At 44.5% G+C, this 16880-nt stretch overlaps 1 protein-coding gene across 1 annotated transcript; it reads left to right on the top strand.

Annotated features, from left to right (window-relative positions):
- Positions 1–1941: 1941 nt before the first annotated feature.
- Positions 1942–12414, top strand: LOC311128867 (atypical chemokine receptor 3-like). The gene is made up of 2 exons (XM_084161087.1): positions 1942–2099; positions 8052–12414. The coding sequence occupies exon 2, from the start codon at positions 8102–8104 to the stop codon at positions 9236–9238; it is 1137 nt and encodes a 378-aa protein (XP_084017213.1). The 5' UTR covers positions 1942–2099; positions 8052–8101; the 3' UTR covers positions 9239–12414.
- The last annotated feature ends 4466 nt before the right edge of the window (positions 12415–16880 follow it).

Raw genomic sequence — 16880 nt, 5'->3', positions numbered from 1 at the left:
TCCATGCCGCTCTGTCATTTCTTGTCCATATATGTATATATTCTTCAATTCCATTCCTTACTAGATTTGTGTGTATTGGGTATATGTTGTGAAATTGTTAGATATTACTTGTTAGATATTACTGCACTGTCGGAGCTAGAAGCACAAGCATTTCGCTACACCCGCAATAACATCTGCTAAACACGTGTATGTGACAAATACAATTTGATTTGATTTGATTTGATGAAGGCCTGATTCACACAGTCTCCTCTGAACAGTTGATGTTGAGATGTGTCTGTTACTTGAACTCTGTGAAGCATTTATTTGGGCTGCAATCTGAGGTGCAGTTAACTCTAATGAACTTATCCTCTGCAGCAGAGGTAACTTTGGGTCTTCCTTTCCTGTGGTGGTCCTCATGAGAGCCAGTTTCATCATAGCGCTTGATGGTTTTTGTGACTGCACTTGAAGAAACGTTCAGTTCTTGAAATGTTCCATTTTGACTGACCTTCATGTCTTAAAGTAATGATGGACTGTCGTTTCTCTTTGCGTATTTGAGCTGTTCATGCCATAATATGGACTTGGTCTTTTACCAAATAGGGCTATCTTCTGTATACAACCCCTACCTTGTCACAACACAGTTGATTGGCTCAAAAGCATTAAGAAGGAAAGAAATTCCACAAATGAACTTTTAAGAAGGCACACCTGTTAATTGAAATGCATTCCAGGTGACTACCTCATGAAGCTGGTTGAGAGAATGCCAAGAGTGTGCGAAACTGTCATCAAGGCAAAGGGTGGCTACTTTGAAGAATTTCAAATATAAAATATATTTTGATTTGTTTAACACTTTTTTGGTTACTACATGATTCCATATGTGTTATTTCATAGTTTTGATGTCTTCACTATTATTCTACAATGTAGAAAATAGTAAAAAATAAAGAAAAACCATTGAATGAGTAGGTGTGTCCAAACTTTTGACTGGTACTGTATATTTAAGAAATATATGGTTAAAATATGTTCTATGTCAAACCGTTTTGTTATATTTCAGTCTTCTGTGATGTATATAAAGTGTAATATTGGGATGGAAACTCAAAATGTAATACATTTGAACTCTATGTCTGACATGGTAAAGGTGTCTTATTTTTGTAAAGCCCATAACCATGTGTGTGAGGTGTATACTTTTGTTTCAAAGTAGATTTGTTTAAGACTACCAAGAAACACTCTGTGTGACCCTGATTTAGCCCACTGCAGTAAAAGGTTAAAAAGGCTTCTAAAGTTAGTAATTTCCACTTTAAAATGTCAGACTTGATTTGCCCTAATCTGAAACTGCTAAATTAAGATCCTACATTGGTGTGTTGTTTACCTCAGTTTCATAATTAGTCACTAACAGTTGAGAGGAGATTAAAGAAGATGGGTGTAGGCTATCAACATTATGTATTTGGAAGGGAACAATACATATTTGCATACTCACAATTGAATAACACGTTGTAATACAGTATGCCTGATCTAGGGTACAACCATAAGCTTGAAATGGCAAACGGAATACATGTTATATGAAGTTAGATGGGTCTATCACCCAAACCACAACAATGAAAATGACAACAAAGCTAAGCTTGTTGCTATAAATTGAAATGAAGAATGTACACAATAGTAGCCTATTGATTTCTATCATAGACCTATCTCAGATAATGACTGTCTACTTAGTAAATCTTTAATATCATCTCTCTCTGGCAGTGTGCACACAATACATCCACCTGTGTGCAAAGCACAAACGTGTTTCGACTACTGGGCAATTGTTTGTGGGACAAAGTGAAAATCAGACGCCTTTTTTTCGTCTTGGCAGAAACTTCAATGACTGTGTTTTGGGACCTGCCTTGGGAGGCGTATCACTACGCAGTAGGTTAGGCCTATATTAACAAGTGCAGTGGGAGGCACGGTTCACTATCGCTGGGAGAAGAAAGACACTGGACACTCACCCACTCATTCGAAGCCAGATATCGGAGAGCTCACAACCACCTCCTCTCCCTATCTCGGACAAAGCATAACTGTACATCACTTCGCCCAGGAGAAGCGGTGCATTCTTCGAAGAGGCCACGCGTAAAGCAGTTTTTTCTCAATTACAAGTAAGGCATTGCATTTTACATTAATTTTAGTTTCTGGGTAAACCAGTTGACAGGAGCATCTCCATAACAAGAGGCTGCGGTCCAAACAGCTGCACTCCTAACATTTCGGTTTCGTACACAGCCGATAGCCTATTTTATGTTTCAGCTAACACCGCATTTGGTAGGCTAATGGTGCGTTGTTGAGTTTTGGCTAAAACATTAGCCTAATGTGACAACTGGCCTCTGAAGTCCTCGAGTCGTTCCATCCATAGAAAGGGCCATCGGCTTTCGCAGCGGGGCGCGCGGATTAGCAGTGCCCATTCAATAAACGCCAACAGGTTCCACACCGAGTCCCCTGGCATTTGATAAGGAATGTGGTTTGTTTTCAGGGCAGATTTAAACCTGTTTTACGGAATTGAATGTGTTCTCAGATAGGCTACAGGAGCTTCACTTCGGATTATTTCAGCGCTCTCTCGCGCGTAATGGCAATGTAGTGATATAAAGAACAACTCGGTTTTGTAACTCTACATAAGTGCGTGTTTCTCACTTATGTAAATGAATCCGGTCCCTAGCATATAAACAAATATTTTCTCATACAATTTAAAGACATTATCAAAATAAGCATTGTGACGCATGGATAATGTAATACCATAGAAAAGTGCAAATGCGCTAGAAAAGTGCCAATAAATGTGCTGGGGTAGAAAGGTTGCCCATATAGCAAATATATAACCAAAACGAAAGAGTTTATATTCCTCATCTCATATATGGTTCTGGCCGCTATAGGGACGTTTGTGGGCCCTCCCTTGAACCCTCTCCTTTTGAGTCCTTTCTTTTGCAAGACAAAAGCCTAAACCAACAGGAGAGAGCTCTTAAAGCAAGAGAGAGCTCCGATCTTTTATTGTCACACCTGCAGCATTCTCTGGTTCTGGATTAACACATGAAAACATTGCTCCCTATTTGTCATGTATTGGAATGCATGCATCATCTGCCCTGCATGCTGCTTGGCTAATGTGTAACCAGATAGGGAATCCACAGGGATCATAAGATACAGATGTAGGATCTTTAATTTGATAACTATTTTGTTGCTGAGAATTTTCCTGCTCAGCAGGAAATGCAAACTTTATTTATTTAACTAGGCAAGTCAGTTAATAACAAATTCTTATTTACAATGACGGCCTACAGGACGCTGGGCCAATTGTGCGCCACCCTATGGGACTCCCAATCACGGCCGGTTGTGATACAGCCTGGAATCTAACCAGGGGGTCTGTAGTGATGCCTAAAGCACTGAGATGTAGTGCCTTAGACCACTGCGCCACTCGGGAGCCCAATAGTCTTGTGTATTTAAGGTCTAAAAAGGCTTCTAAGGTTTTTAATTTCCACGTTGAAATTTCAGACTTGATTTTCCCTTACGAAAAATGTATCAACCCCTACAAAAATGCCCATTAATTATAATCCACATAATAATTCACATTTCCTGTTGCTGCAGGATTATTTTCCTGCTGTAGCAAACTGGCTCAAATTAAGATCCTACATCTGTACAGCAGCCCTCACAGTGGTGCCAAATATAATACATTTACATTTGACATTTTAGTCATTTAGCAGACGCGCTTATCCAGAGTGACTTACAGTTAGGACATTCATCTTAAGATAGCTAGGTGGGACAACCACATATCACAGTCATAGTATACATTTTTCCTCAATAAAGTAGCTATCAGCAAAGTCAGAGCTAGAAAGTGGGAACATATAATGCTCATGTTTATACAGGCTCTCATGTTCTATGTTGTAACCAGCTCGGCCTTATTATGCATTTGGAGTATGTTGAAACTAAAGGTTTGTGAACTGAATATTCCCCAGTTACTTTTAATGAGAGTTTGAGGGGGAGAGAGAGTGCTTATCAGTGCAGTGTTCTGCTGCTGCTGTGTGTGTGCGTGTGTGTGTTTCTTTGTGTGTGTGTGTTTGTTATCAGATGGGCTGAGTGTGAAGGGGATAATGGATCAGAGAGATGTGAGCTGAGCTGGCACCTCAGGTGTTTCTGTTTACCATATAATAGAGGTGAATTACAAGGACACTTATGTATGAGGGCTGAGTTAGACTACAACATCACTCTATTAGGAATAATTACAATTCTACAGAGTTGAAGGGGTGAAGTGCCAAATAAAAATGAAAAGGGTTATCAATTGAATAGCTCCTTGATCACTGATAGAATCAGCTGAAACTAGAGGCAGTCATAACACAGACACACACACACACACACACGACTATGGGCCACTGCTATAGACATGTGCAACAACACATTCAGTCACAGATAGGCCCTCCTCTCTCCACTGTCAACATGGTCTCCTGTAAAATCGCAGACAGTTTGGCGTGGGCGATGTGGTATTCTGCGGTCACACACTCTCACACAGCTCACTCACACAGCTGCTCTAAGCGGTCACGTTTCAATGCACTTTAACCTGCTGTATTGTCCAGCGGTCGCCGACCTGTCTTTGACCGTGGCTGGACCGTGTCTTAAGTGGTTAAACCCCTCGGTAACCCCGCTCTGATGTCTCCCCACGTCTCAGTCTGTGGGCATGCATGTCAATCAGGAGGAACAGGAGGGATTAAATCACTGATGGCTCATGTCTGACCTCTCACCTTTAACCCCTCACCTCTCACTCGTCATGTTGTGGCTGTCATGGGAAGAGAGACATCAAGCTAGAGCGTAAAATGACCAATCACAATCAGACATACAGAGAGGTCCGAGGTTGTGCTGTGACCCTGGTATACATAAAACAGAGAGCAGTGTGTGTGTGTCCATATGTGTACATGATGTGCATGCATGAGTGTGTAGGATCCCTTTGTGTGTGTGTGTATACTGTATATGATTAGCCTCAGATATTTTCAGATGATGTTGTTGTGGTTATAACAAATCTGTCGTCTCTCTCCTCCCCTCACTTTATTTCTGGAGGAGCAGGGTCGCATGGGAAAATATTTTCTTGTAACAAATGCGAAAATGGAAAACATGATTTAAAGCGACATCAGGTTTCCCATTCCGACTGACGCTGGATCTCTGAACGTGCTGCCCTCTAACTGGACATAAAAAGATGCAGAGTTTGCAGTCATTCCTCAATCTAACCAAAACAAAAGTCTTTATGAACTCATAAAGCAGTGTTTTAAGAGTTAACTACATTTAGATTATTTGGGATCTGGTGGCATATCATAAAAAGCTATGTGTTTTTTTGGTTCATTTCATTTGGAGGCTTATTGGAGCTCATAACATACCATAGTGCTCTCTGTAGAAGTAAATACCATAGAATGCAGTGCTCTCTGTAGAAGTAAATACCATAGAATGCAGTGCTCTCTGTAGAAGTAAATACCATAGAATGCAGTGCTCTCTGTAGAAGTAAATACCATAGAATGCAGTGCTCTCTGTAGAAGTAAATACCATAGAATGTGGTGCTCTGTGTAGAACTTAATACCATAGAATGCAGTGCTCTGTGTAGAAGTGAATTGCTTTTCTGATCTTACTCTGCCCCAGAAATAGAGTAAGGTTAGAACTGATCGGTTGAGGTCTCGTTAAGAGAACTCAGGGCAGCACTCACTAAATATAATTCAAACATTTACTGTGACATGTTGTATGTATGTTGATGCCTGGTTCCAAACAGACAGATTGAGAGACGTCCCAGCTAGCACATTTTGTTTCCTTTGAAGTTGTGTGAACTTACGTTTTTGGTTTCCCATTGGAAGCCATACGTTTCCTGACCGGTAAAACATAACGTTTTTTTAAACGTTCAGAGAGCGGAAAATAAAATGTAGCCTTTTCTGGGAACATTAATTTTTACATTGCAGTGAGGTTCTGAGAACGTTTTACTATGATTCCCTGAAGGTTTTCCTGGGAGGTTTTATTAACGTTCTGATAACGGAAATTACAGGTTATTTGAAGGTTATTAAATAACGCTCTGAGAACATTCTCTAAATGTTGTGAATGTTTTGAACGAAATGTACAGGTTATTTTGAGGTCTTTTAATAAATTCCTTAACTTTCACTCAATGTTTCAATAATACTGCTAGCTTAGGTTAACTGTTTTGAACTCCAAGCACACATGGAAATTAATTTGCTAAGGCATTAATTATGCAAACACGTTTTTTAAAAATTATTGTGGCACATCGTCAGCGAGATTCAAACCTATGATCTTCTGTTCTTTATCCATTACATTAGTCTACTGCACCACCAGGATGGAGCTAGCATGCCATGTATTTTAACTCATACAAAGCTGTTAATTTTAGTCTATTCAAACAGACCCCATTTCAAAGGAAACAAGCACTCATTAGGATCAGGTGTGGTCAATTAGTGTGCACGGCCAGGATAGAGAGAGTTTTGTTGATGCTGAGAATGGAATATATATATTTTTAAATAACATTCTTAGAACGTTCTTTGAATGTTACTAATGTTTTCTTGTGGCTTTTATGGAAAGTTTTCTTAATGTTCTGAGAACATGACTTTAGAACCATGAGGAAACCTGCAGAAAACGTTATGCTGAAATGATGAAATTCCCACAGAAGAATGTTATTTTTTTACATTCTCTGAACAATTTAAGAACATTACTTTAAATAGAACCACGAGGAAGCCTGTAGGAAACGTTATGCTGAAGTACTGAAATTCCCACCTATAGTTCTCAGAATGTTATGTGCTCCCTGGGTATCTATCCTGCACCATTCCCAGAAATTTGTGGGAAGGTTGTATGCAAAATAACCATAGGACAACCACGCTCTCACCAAGCTCTAAGAAACATATGTTTCTCAGAACGTTATGTGCTAGCTGGGAATGGTGCAGGATAGATACCCAGGGAGCACATAACATTCTGAGAACCATATGTTTCTTAGGTGGGAATTTAAGGACTTCAGCATAACGTTTCCTACAGGCTTCCTCATGGTTCTATTTAAAGTAATGTTCCAGAGTGGAAAAAAGTAAGCCTGTACAGAATAAAAATATTCCAAAACATGCATCTTGTTTGCAAGAAGGCACTAAAATAAAACTGCAAAAAATGTGGCAAAGAAATTAACCTTATGTCCTGAATAGAAAGCGTTATGTTTGGGGCAAATCCAACACAACACATCACTGAGTACCACTTGTCATATTTTCAAGCATGGTGGTGGCTGCATCATGTTATGGGTATGCACAGGCAAAATCCTAGAGGAAAACCTGGTTCAGTCTGCTTTCCAACAGACACTGGGAGACAAATTCACCTTTCAGCAGGACAATAAACTAAAACACAAGGCCAAATATACTGTATACTAGAGTGCTTACCAAGATGCCATTGAATGTTCCTGAGTGGCCTAGTTAAAGTTTTGACTTAAATCAGCTTGAAAATCTATGGCAAGACTTGAAAATGGCTGTCTAGCAATGATCAACAACCAACTTGACAGAGCTTTAAGAATTTAAAAAAGAATAATGTGCAAATATTCTACAATCCAGGTGTTCAAAGCTCTTAGAGACTTACCCAGAAAGACTCACAGCTGTAATCACTGCCAAAGGTGATTCTAACATGTATGTAGTCCCCTGTAGTCAGTTGGTAGAGCATGGCGCTTGCAACGCCAGGGTTGTGGGTTCGTTTCCCACAGGGGGCCAGTATGAAAATGAATGCACTCACTAACTGTAAGTCGCTCTGGATAAGAGCGTCTGCTAAATGACTTAAATGTAAAATGTATTGCCTCTGGGATGTGAATACTTATGTAAATGAGATATTTCTGCATTTAATTTTCAATACATTTGCTAACACTTCTAAAAACATGTTTTTATTTTGTCATTATGGGGTATTGTGTGTAGAAAAAAATATCTATTGAATCCATTTTGTAATTGAGGCTGTAACACAACAAAATGTGGAATAAGTCAAGGGGTATGAATACTTTCTGAAGGCACTGTATGTTGATGTTTAGTTCCAAACAGACAAAGTGATATCAGGACTGATGGGCTGCTGTCTTCTTGTCTCTATAGATCCCAGGTCAGTGAGGTGTGTGCAATCGTTCCCAGCAGACGGCAGAAGGATGAACAGCTTCGATCTGGTTGAGCTGCTGGACACGTGGGAGGACCTGAACCTCACTGGCCTCTTGGAGAATGGGACGCGCGTGGAGTTGGTCGGATGTCCAACAGCGTTCGACCGCAGCGCCCTGCTCTACTCCATGTGCATCCTCTACGTCTTCATCTTCCTGGTCGGTTTGGCCGCCAACGGCCTCGTCCTCTGGGTTAATGTCCGCGCCCAGCGGACCACTTCCGGTTCCTCCCCTCGCCATGAGACCCACCTCTACATCGCCCAATTGGCGGTGGCTGACCTGTGCGTTTGCGTCACGCTGCCCGTGTGGGTGAGCTCCCTGGCGCAGCATGGCCACTGGCCCTTCGGTGAGGTCGCGTGTAAGCTCACCCACCTGCTCTTCTCCGTTAACCTCTTCAGCTCCATCTTCTTCCTGGCCTGTATGAGCGTCGACCGCTACCTGAGTGTGACACGGCCCGCCGACAGTGAGGATGGGGGCCGGCGCCGGAAGCTAATTCGCCGCAGCGTGTGCGTAGGGGTGTGGCTCCTGGCTCTGGTGGCCTCCCTGCCAGATACCTACTTCCTGCAGGCGGTGAGGTCATCACACGGGGAGGTAGTGCTGTGCAGGCCGGTGTACCCAGAGGAACACTCCAGGGAGTGGATGGTGGGGGTTCAGCTGAGCTTCATCCTGCTTGGTTTCGCCCTCCCCTTCCCTATCATCACTCTGGCCTACGCCCTCCTGGCCAAAGCCCTCTCCTCCTCCTCCTGTTCCTCCTCGGCGGTGGAGCAGGAGCGTCGTGTGAGCCGCAGGGTGATCCTGGCCTATACCGTAGTGTTCCTGGGCTGCTGGGGGCCCTACCACGGAGTGCTCCTGGCCGATGCCCTCTCCCTGATGGGCCTGGTTCCTCTGAGCTGTGGGCTGGAGAACGCCCTTTACGTGGCCCTGCACCTCACCCAGTGTCTGTCCTTGCTCCACTGCTGCTTCAACCCCATCCTCTACAACTTCATCAACAGGAACTACCGCTATGACCTGATGAAGGCCTTCATCTTTAAGTACTCAACACGTACAGGCCTGGCCAGGCTCATAGAGCAGCCCCACGTCTCTGAGACAGAGTACTCTGCCGTCGCCGTGGAGAACCCACCACAGATCTGAGACTGAACTCTAGAGCACACCCTGGAACTTCAGAACACACCACAGAACTCTAGAACATAGTCTGTCCACCTGACCCAAAATGACTGAAATGACCTAAAATGCAGTAACCCATGATAACCTATATAGGCTAGATTCGGGCCCTCACATCAGAACAAAACTAAATATGTGTCTTAACAACTAGAGCATAACAAATAACCTTGCCCAAAGCCTAGGCTGTACACATACTTCACCACTGCCACAAGTCTGTGTGCCCTCATCTGAAGCAAACAAACATTATTTATAATCCAACAGACCCCTCACATAAGCTACCTGGGTATTTCTCCTGCTACCATGCATTCGTAATAAGGATGTGAGGGACTGCAGTTACAGGCCATTGTCAACTCAGACTAACGATGTCTGGAGAAAAGCACTTATATCGAGTGGAAGAGTAGATTCTCTGTCTGACAAACAGACTGTTTCTGAAGTAGTGCCATTGTAGTCATGGCGACACTCTCTCTCTCTCTCTCTCTCTCTCTCTCTCTCTCTCTCTCTCTCTCTCTCTCTACCTACTTCAAGCCATACCAATCCCAGTTTGTCTGTCTGAAGAGTCCTATATAGCAGGGGCCGCTAGCCAAGCATTGCCTGTATTTTAGTTACAGCAGTAATTGTATACTAAAGAGTTGACCCAATGGCTACATTGTTTTTTAAACTGCTAGAGGTGTGTGTGTGTGCTTGTGTGTGACACCTCAAAATCCACTTTGTAAATAGTTAGAAGGGCATTGAAATACATATATGATCATTGTTAGATTGTTATTATTCAACTTTCTATATACTGTATTTTTGTACATATTATAAAATACTTTCAAATTTTGCATTGTTTATGTACAGATGTAGGACCTTAATTTGATCACTCTTTTGTTCTTGAGGATTTTCCTGCACGACATTTATTCCTGATTTACATAGATTTACAGAAAACCAGCACTAACACATGGTTAAATGTGACCCACCGCCTCGATTCGGTCTTATGTAGCACATTTGAAATTGTGTTTTTTACATTGAATAAAAGTAGAGACTCAGAGCTACAAAATGGTGTATCATACACTGCAGCTGAGAAACAATGGGGAAATAATTCTGCTTTGAAAGTTGATAAACTTGTAATCCCACTTTTGAGAAAATGGCCCTTGAATGTTTTGGTACATCTACTGGAGAGCTCTTCTTTGTCTACACCCATTCAGCATTGTTCACACCCTCTTAAGCCTTAGCCCCACACATCTCTTTAAGGATTCACATGTGAAGCCATGTGCTAAACAGAGTGAGTAAGGTAATGTAGTAAACAACCAAATATTTCAAGACTAAAAGCAGTGTAAGTAGTAGCCTACAATAAGGAAAAACTACAAATACACTTTATCTAGTCCTTGGCCTATATCCTAACCTGACTTTGAAAGTGTCCAGATATAAATATTTTATAAATTGAGTGGTCATGTGAAATAAATGCTATAACCACCCCCCAGCCACACCTAGCTAAGTGGATGGGTCACTATTGTCTGTACATGAAATACAATAGATGGCTGAAATCACCCCAAGACACACCTGGCTAACTTGATGGGTCATGTAACCATTCTCTTGCGAAGTGAATGCTAGTGAATGCTAGTTAGTTAGCTAAACAATAAACCATAATCCCAACCCATAGCTACAGTACAAAGGGTCATAGCTAGCCACCATGCATGGATGATCACTTCACGGCAGCGTGTCTTTTCCGTTTGGTTTGTAGTTAGCTACAGCTTGTTTGGCCCGTTGTTGTGTCAAGTCACTCCGGTTCACACTGACTGTGTGCAGAAAGTAGTCCATCACAACTTTCTTCCACTGATCTTTGTCGATAGCCCCTGATAAATTCTGGGCAGCAATGTTGTTGAGAGCAGTAGCAACGCTTTCATGTTATAGACCGAAGCGTTCTACATGGCAGACCAATCCGAACTCATCTCTCTGCATGTCTAGCCCATTCATTCTCTCAGCCAATCATGGCTAGCGGGACAGTTCCTGTCTTCTTCCGTGGCTAAACCAACTAGGCTCATAATTTAACCATTTTATTTGAATTTACAGATGGCATACACGTTTGTTATTAAGGCACATGAAAGTTCACATGTTGCAGAAGGCATTTCTGCCTAAAAACACATTTAGATAAAAATAAACGTTCAAATGCCTCTCCTGTGAAGTATGACATACACCTAGCTTCTTGAAACGGGTCATATATGAACAGTATTGCACTCTACATGTAGCCTACTTTTCACCCACGTGGTAGTTATAGTCTTGTCCCATCGCTGCAACTCCCGTACGGACTCAGGAGAGGCGAAGGTCGAGAGCCATGCGTCCTCCGAAACACAACCGTGCCAAGCCGCACTGCTTCTTGACACACTGCTCGCTTAGCGCCCGGCCTGCCACAGGAGTCGCTAGAGCACGATGGGACAAGGACATCCCAGCCCTGCCAAACCTTCCCCTAACCCGGACGATGCTGGGCCAATTGTGTGCCGCCTCATGGGTCTCCCAGTTGCGGCCGGCTGCGACACAGTCCAGGATCGAACCTGGGTCTGTAGTGACGCCTCAAGCCCTGCGATGCAGTGCCTTAGACCGCTGTGCCACTCCGGAGGCCATGTAGCCTACTTTTGTCCAGCTACTAGCCTAACCACCGACCAAGCACTATAGACTAAATGTTCAAATCCTGTTGCTGCAGGATTATTTTGCTACGCAAAACTGGTCAATTTAAGATCCTACATCTGTAGTTTTGTTAATCGTAGTTCATATGTTGTGGATTCAGAAGTCCATGTCAGTAATGTCTCTATGTGTTCATAAAGCTGCGTCATTGTAAATGAGAGTCACTGACTCTGTGACACGAGTCCTGCTATCATAGTGCAAAGAGTGTGACTCACACAGAGTTCCATGTCAAATGATGATGTTGGATAAAAACAGTGAGTTATACAATGCTATTGCTGTCTGTCTGTGGTAGCAAACATATTTTGTTTGATCCGTTGCCATCTGATTGGATACATATGTATCCTATTACATTGTGAGAATTCCAATCCTATCAGTCATTATTAAAAGAGAAAGAAAAAGACACCAACATGTGTCTACAGGAAGAGGCATTCCATTGATATTTTGTCTTTACTGTATGTTATGGATTTTGTTACTTCATAAATACCAGAAATGAATCTTGTGTCTGAAGTTCTTTTGCTTGATATTATTACTTTAATCAGAGCTGCTGATTTTGTACGTTTGCCCACTGACAAAGAAATGATCAGTCTATAATTTTAATGGTAGGTTTATTTGAACAGTGAGAGACAGAATAACAACAAGAAAATCCAGAAAAACACATGTCAAAAATGTTATAAATTGATTTGCATTTTAATGAGGGAAATAAGTATTTGACCCCTCTGCAAAACATGACTTAGTACTTGGTGGCAAAACCCTTGTTGGCAATCACAGAGGTCAGATGTTTCTTGTAGTTGGCCACCAGGTTTGCACACATCTCAGGAGGGATTTTGTCCCACTCCTCTTTGCAGATCTTCTCCAAGTCATTAAGGTTTCGAGGCTGATGTTTGTCAACTCGAACCTTCAGCTCCCTCCACAGATTTTCTATGGGATTAAGGTCTGGAGACTGGCTAGGCCACTCCAGGACCTTAATGTGCTTCTTCTTGAGCCACTCCTTTGTTGCCTTGAATGTGTGTTTTGGGTCATTGTCATGCTGGAATACCCATCCACGACCCATTTTCAATGCCCTGGCTGAGGGAAGGAGGTTCTCACCCAAGATTTGACGGTACATGGCCCCGTCCATCGTCCCTTTGATGCGGTGAAGTTGTCCTGTCCCCTTAGCAGAAAAACACCCCCAAAGCATAATGTTTCCACCTCCATGTTTGACGGTGGGGATGGTATTCTCGGGGTCATAAGCAGCATTCCTCCTCCTCCAAACACGGCGAGTTGAGTTGATGCCAAAGAGCTCAATTTTGGTCTCATCTGACCACAACACTTTCACACAGTTCTCCTCTGAATCATTCAGATGTTCATCGGCAAACTTCAGACGGCCCTGTATGTGTGCTTTCTTGAGCAGGGGGACCTTGCGGGCGCTGCAGGACTTCAGTCCTTCACGGCGTAGTGTGTTACCAATTGTTTTCTTGGTGACTATGGTCCCAGCTGCCTTGAGATAATTGACAAGATCCTCCCATGTAGTTCTGGGCTGATTCCTCACCGTTCTCATGATCATTGCAACTCCACGAGGTGAGATCTTGCATGGAGCCCCAGGCCGAGGGAGATTGACAGTTATTTTGTGTTTCTTCCATTTGAGAATAATCGCACCAACTGTTGTCACCTTCTCACCAAGCTGCTTGGCGATGGTCTTGTAGCCCATTCCAGCCTTGTGTAGGTCTACAATCTTGCCCCTGACATCCTTGGAGAGCTCTTTGGTCTTGGCCATGGTGGAGAGTTTGGAATCTGATTGATTGATTGCTTCTGTGGACAGGTGTTGTCACGCCCTGGCTCTGGGGACTCTTTAATGTTGAGCCAGGGTGTTAGTTCCCATGTTTAGTTGTTCTATGTGTTTATTCTAGATCGTTTAGATCTATGTTGGCCAGGGTGGTTCCCAATCAGAGGCAGCTGTAGCTCGTTGTCTCTGATTGGGAACCATACTTAGGCAGCCTGTTTTGCACAGTTTATTGTGGGATCTTGATCCGAAAGGTTTGTGTTTAACCCAGGACTTCACGTATCGTTTGTTGTTTTGTTTTGATCGTGTGTTAAGTACGTAATAAAGAATGTATGCTTATCACGCTGCGCCTTGGTCCGCTTCTTATAACGATCGTGACAAAAGATCCCACCTCGACTGGATCAAGCAGCGTGACGAGGAGAGAGGATGGACCTGGGAGGAGATGAGTGAGAGTCTGGCAAGAGGGATGGAGGCCATGAGCACGGGGGAGAGACAAGCCCACATTTTTTTTAGGGGGGGGGGGGCTCACGCCGTGGACGACGAGGCAGCAGGAGGCTGCGATAGAGCGGTTCAGCCGGTTAGCAGAGGAGGCCGCTAGGTTACGGGGGTCACTGGTCACGAGGGAGAAGGAGAGTGTGGAGGCACGGCGAGAGGAACTGAGTAGGCAGCAGAGGGAGCGGAGGTTTATGAGGAAACCCAGTCCCGCTCCTCGCACCAAGCAAGTGGTGTATGTCACCAGTCCGGTCCGGCCCGTTCCTGATTCCCGCACAAGGCCAGTGGTGTGTGTTCCCAGTACGGTCAGGCCCGTTCCTGCTCCCCGCACTAAGCCTGTGGTGCGCGTCGCCAGCCCGGTCCGGCCTGTTCCTGCTCCCCGCACCAAGCCAATGGTGCGCGTCGTCAGCCCGGTCCGGCCCGTTCCTGCTCCCCGCACCAAGCCAGTGGTGCACGTCGCCAGCCCGGTCCGGCCTGTTCCTGCTCCCCGCACCAAGCCTGTGGTGCGCGTCGTCAGCCCGGTCCGGCCTGTTCCTGCTCCCCGCACCAAGTCAGTGGTGCGCGTCGTCAGCCCGGTCCGGCCCGTTCCTGCTCCCCGCACCAAGCCAGTGGTGCGCGTTGCCAGCCCGGTCCGGCCTGTTCCTGCTCCCCGCACCAAGCCAGTGGTGTGCGTCGTCAGCCCGGTCCGGCCCGTTCCCGCTCCCCGCACCAAGCCAGTGGTGCGCGTCGTCAGCCCGGTCCGGCCCGTTCCTGCTCCTCGCACCAAGCCAGTGGTGCGCGTCGCCAGCCCGGTCCGGCCTGTTCCTGCTCCCCGCACCAAGCCAGTGGTGCGCGTCGCCAGCCCGGTTCGGCCTGTTCCTGCTCCCCGCACCAAGCCAGTGGTGCGCGTCGTCAGCCCGGTCCGGCCCGTTCCCGCTCCCCGCACCAAGCCAGTGGTGCGCGTCGTCAGTCCGGCACGGTCCGTGCCTGTTCCACCTGTGCCTGGTCTGGCACCGGTCAGCTGCTCCACGCCGGAGCCAGAGCAATCCGCTCCACCGGTGTTCAGTCCAGCTCCGGTCAGCAGGGCCAGACCACGAGGGCGAGAGAGAGAGTGGTGGTCACGCCCGGAGCCGGATCCGCCTCCGAGGCGGAATGCCCACCCGGCCCCTCCCCTGTGGTGTGACGCAGTCGCAGTCCGCGCCTTTGGGGGGGGGGGGGGGGTACTGTCACGCCCTGGCTCTGGGGACTCTTTAATGTTGAGCCAGGGTGTTAGTTCCTATGTTTAGTTGTTCTATGTGTTTATTCTAGATCGTTTAGATCTATGTTGGCCAGGGTGGTTCCCAATCAGAGGCAGCTGTAGCTCGTTGTCTCTGATTGGGAACCATACTTAGGCAGCCTGTTTTGCACAGTTTATTGTGGGATCTTGATCCGAAAGGTTTGTGTTTAACCCAGGACTTCACGTATCGTTTGTTATTTTGTTTTGATCGTGTGTTAAGTACGTAATAAAGAATGTACGCTTATCACGCTGCGCCTTGGTCCGCTTCTTATAACGATCGTGACAGGTGTCTTTTATACAGGTAACAAGCTGAGATTAGGAGCACTCCCTTTAAGAGTGTGCTCCTAATCTCAGCTCGTTACCTGTATAAAAGACACCTGGGAGCCAGAAATCTTTCTGATTGAGAGGGGGTCAAATACTTATTTCCCTCATTAAAATGCAAATCAATTTATAACATTTTTGACATGCGTTTTTCTGGATTTTTTTGTTGTTATTCTGTCTCTCACTGTTCAAATAAACCTACCATTAAAATTATAGACTGATCATTTCTTTGTCAGTGGGCAAACGTACAAAATCAGCAGGGGATCAAATACTTTTTTTCCCTCACTGAATATCCTGTATCCTAGCCGTAACAGTTCAGTTATGAAGCACGGCTGCAACATACACAGTGCTTTTATAATGCTTAGCATGACATGTAGGACACATATTTTACAATCAAAGTCACAATGCAGAACAATGTATTTTTTATTCAGACATGAAATGAGAAAGAATTCAGGAAAGGAGATGTAGACCCAGTTGATTTGCAGATAAACCAGGTTAAAATATCCAGATATGTGCTCACTCAGTCAGGGGGACAGGCAGACACACATACGCATATATAAAACACGGGCTTCACACAGTGTTTAACATGAGCACGGTTCTCTGCATCTCATGAAATGTCATAGTCTTTCTTACCAGACTGAGGAATGGGGAAATTATGATGACAGTTATAACATTTACTCTGGCTCTAGACTCTAGATGGAGTGATACCTCTACGGTTTAAAAAGTACATCAGCATTAGTATAGAACAGACATGAGTCTCCATGTGGTTCTACAGCATGTGTTCAGATTTTCATTTGGTTCTCTCAGAGTGGTTCTGATTCTGCAGGCAGGGCCGGATACACACTGATTGGGCTGAACTGCAGTAACACACAGTAACACACACACTCCTGCTGCTTCATGACTCTGACTGAAGAGCATGTGTTTTCCTTGGCTCACACTGTGGCCTTTACAATTCACCAGTTATGATTCACTTTTGATTTTCTATCGTGTGCAGTATGATGTGTATAGTACATACAAAGGATGAGTCAAATAGTATTATTCCAGACCCAGCTATTTAGCCATCCAAACTATCTGTCAAGTGTCTCGTCAGAGCTGTTTACTTTAGAGACAAGGCTCTCTCTTATTAG

Source organism: Coregonus lavaretus (assembly GCF_964263955.1).
Source record: "Coregonus lavaretus genome assembly, chromosome: 5".
NCBI classification, from domain to species: domain Eukaryota; kingdom Metazoa; phylum Chordata; class Actinopteri; order Salmoniformes; family Salmonidae; genus Coregonus; species Coregonus lavaretus.
This window is presented reverse-complemented; position numbering and strand designations above follow the sequence as displayed.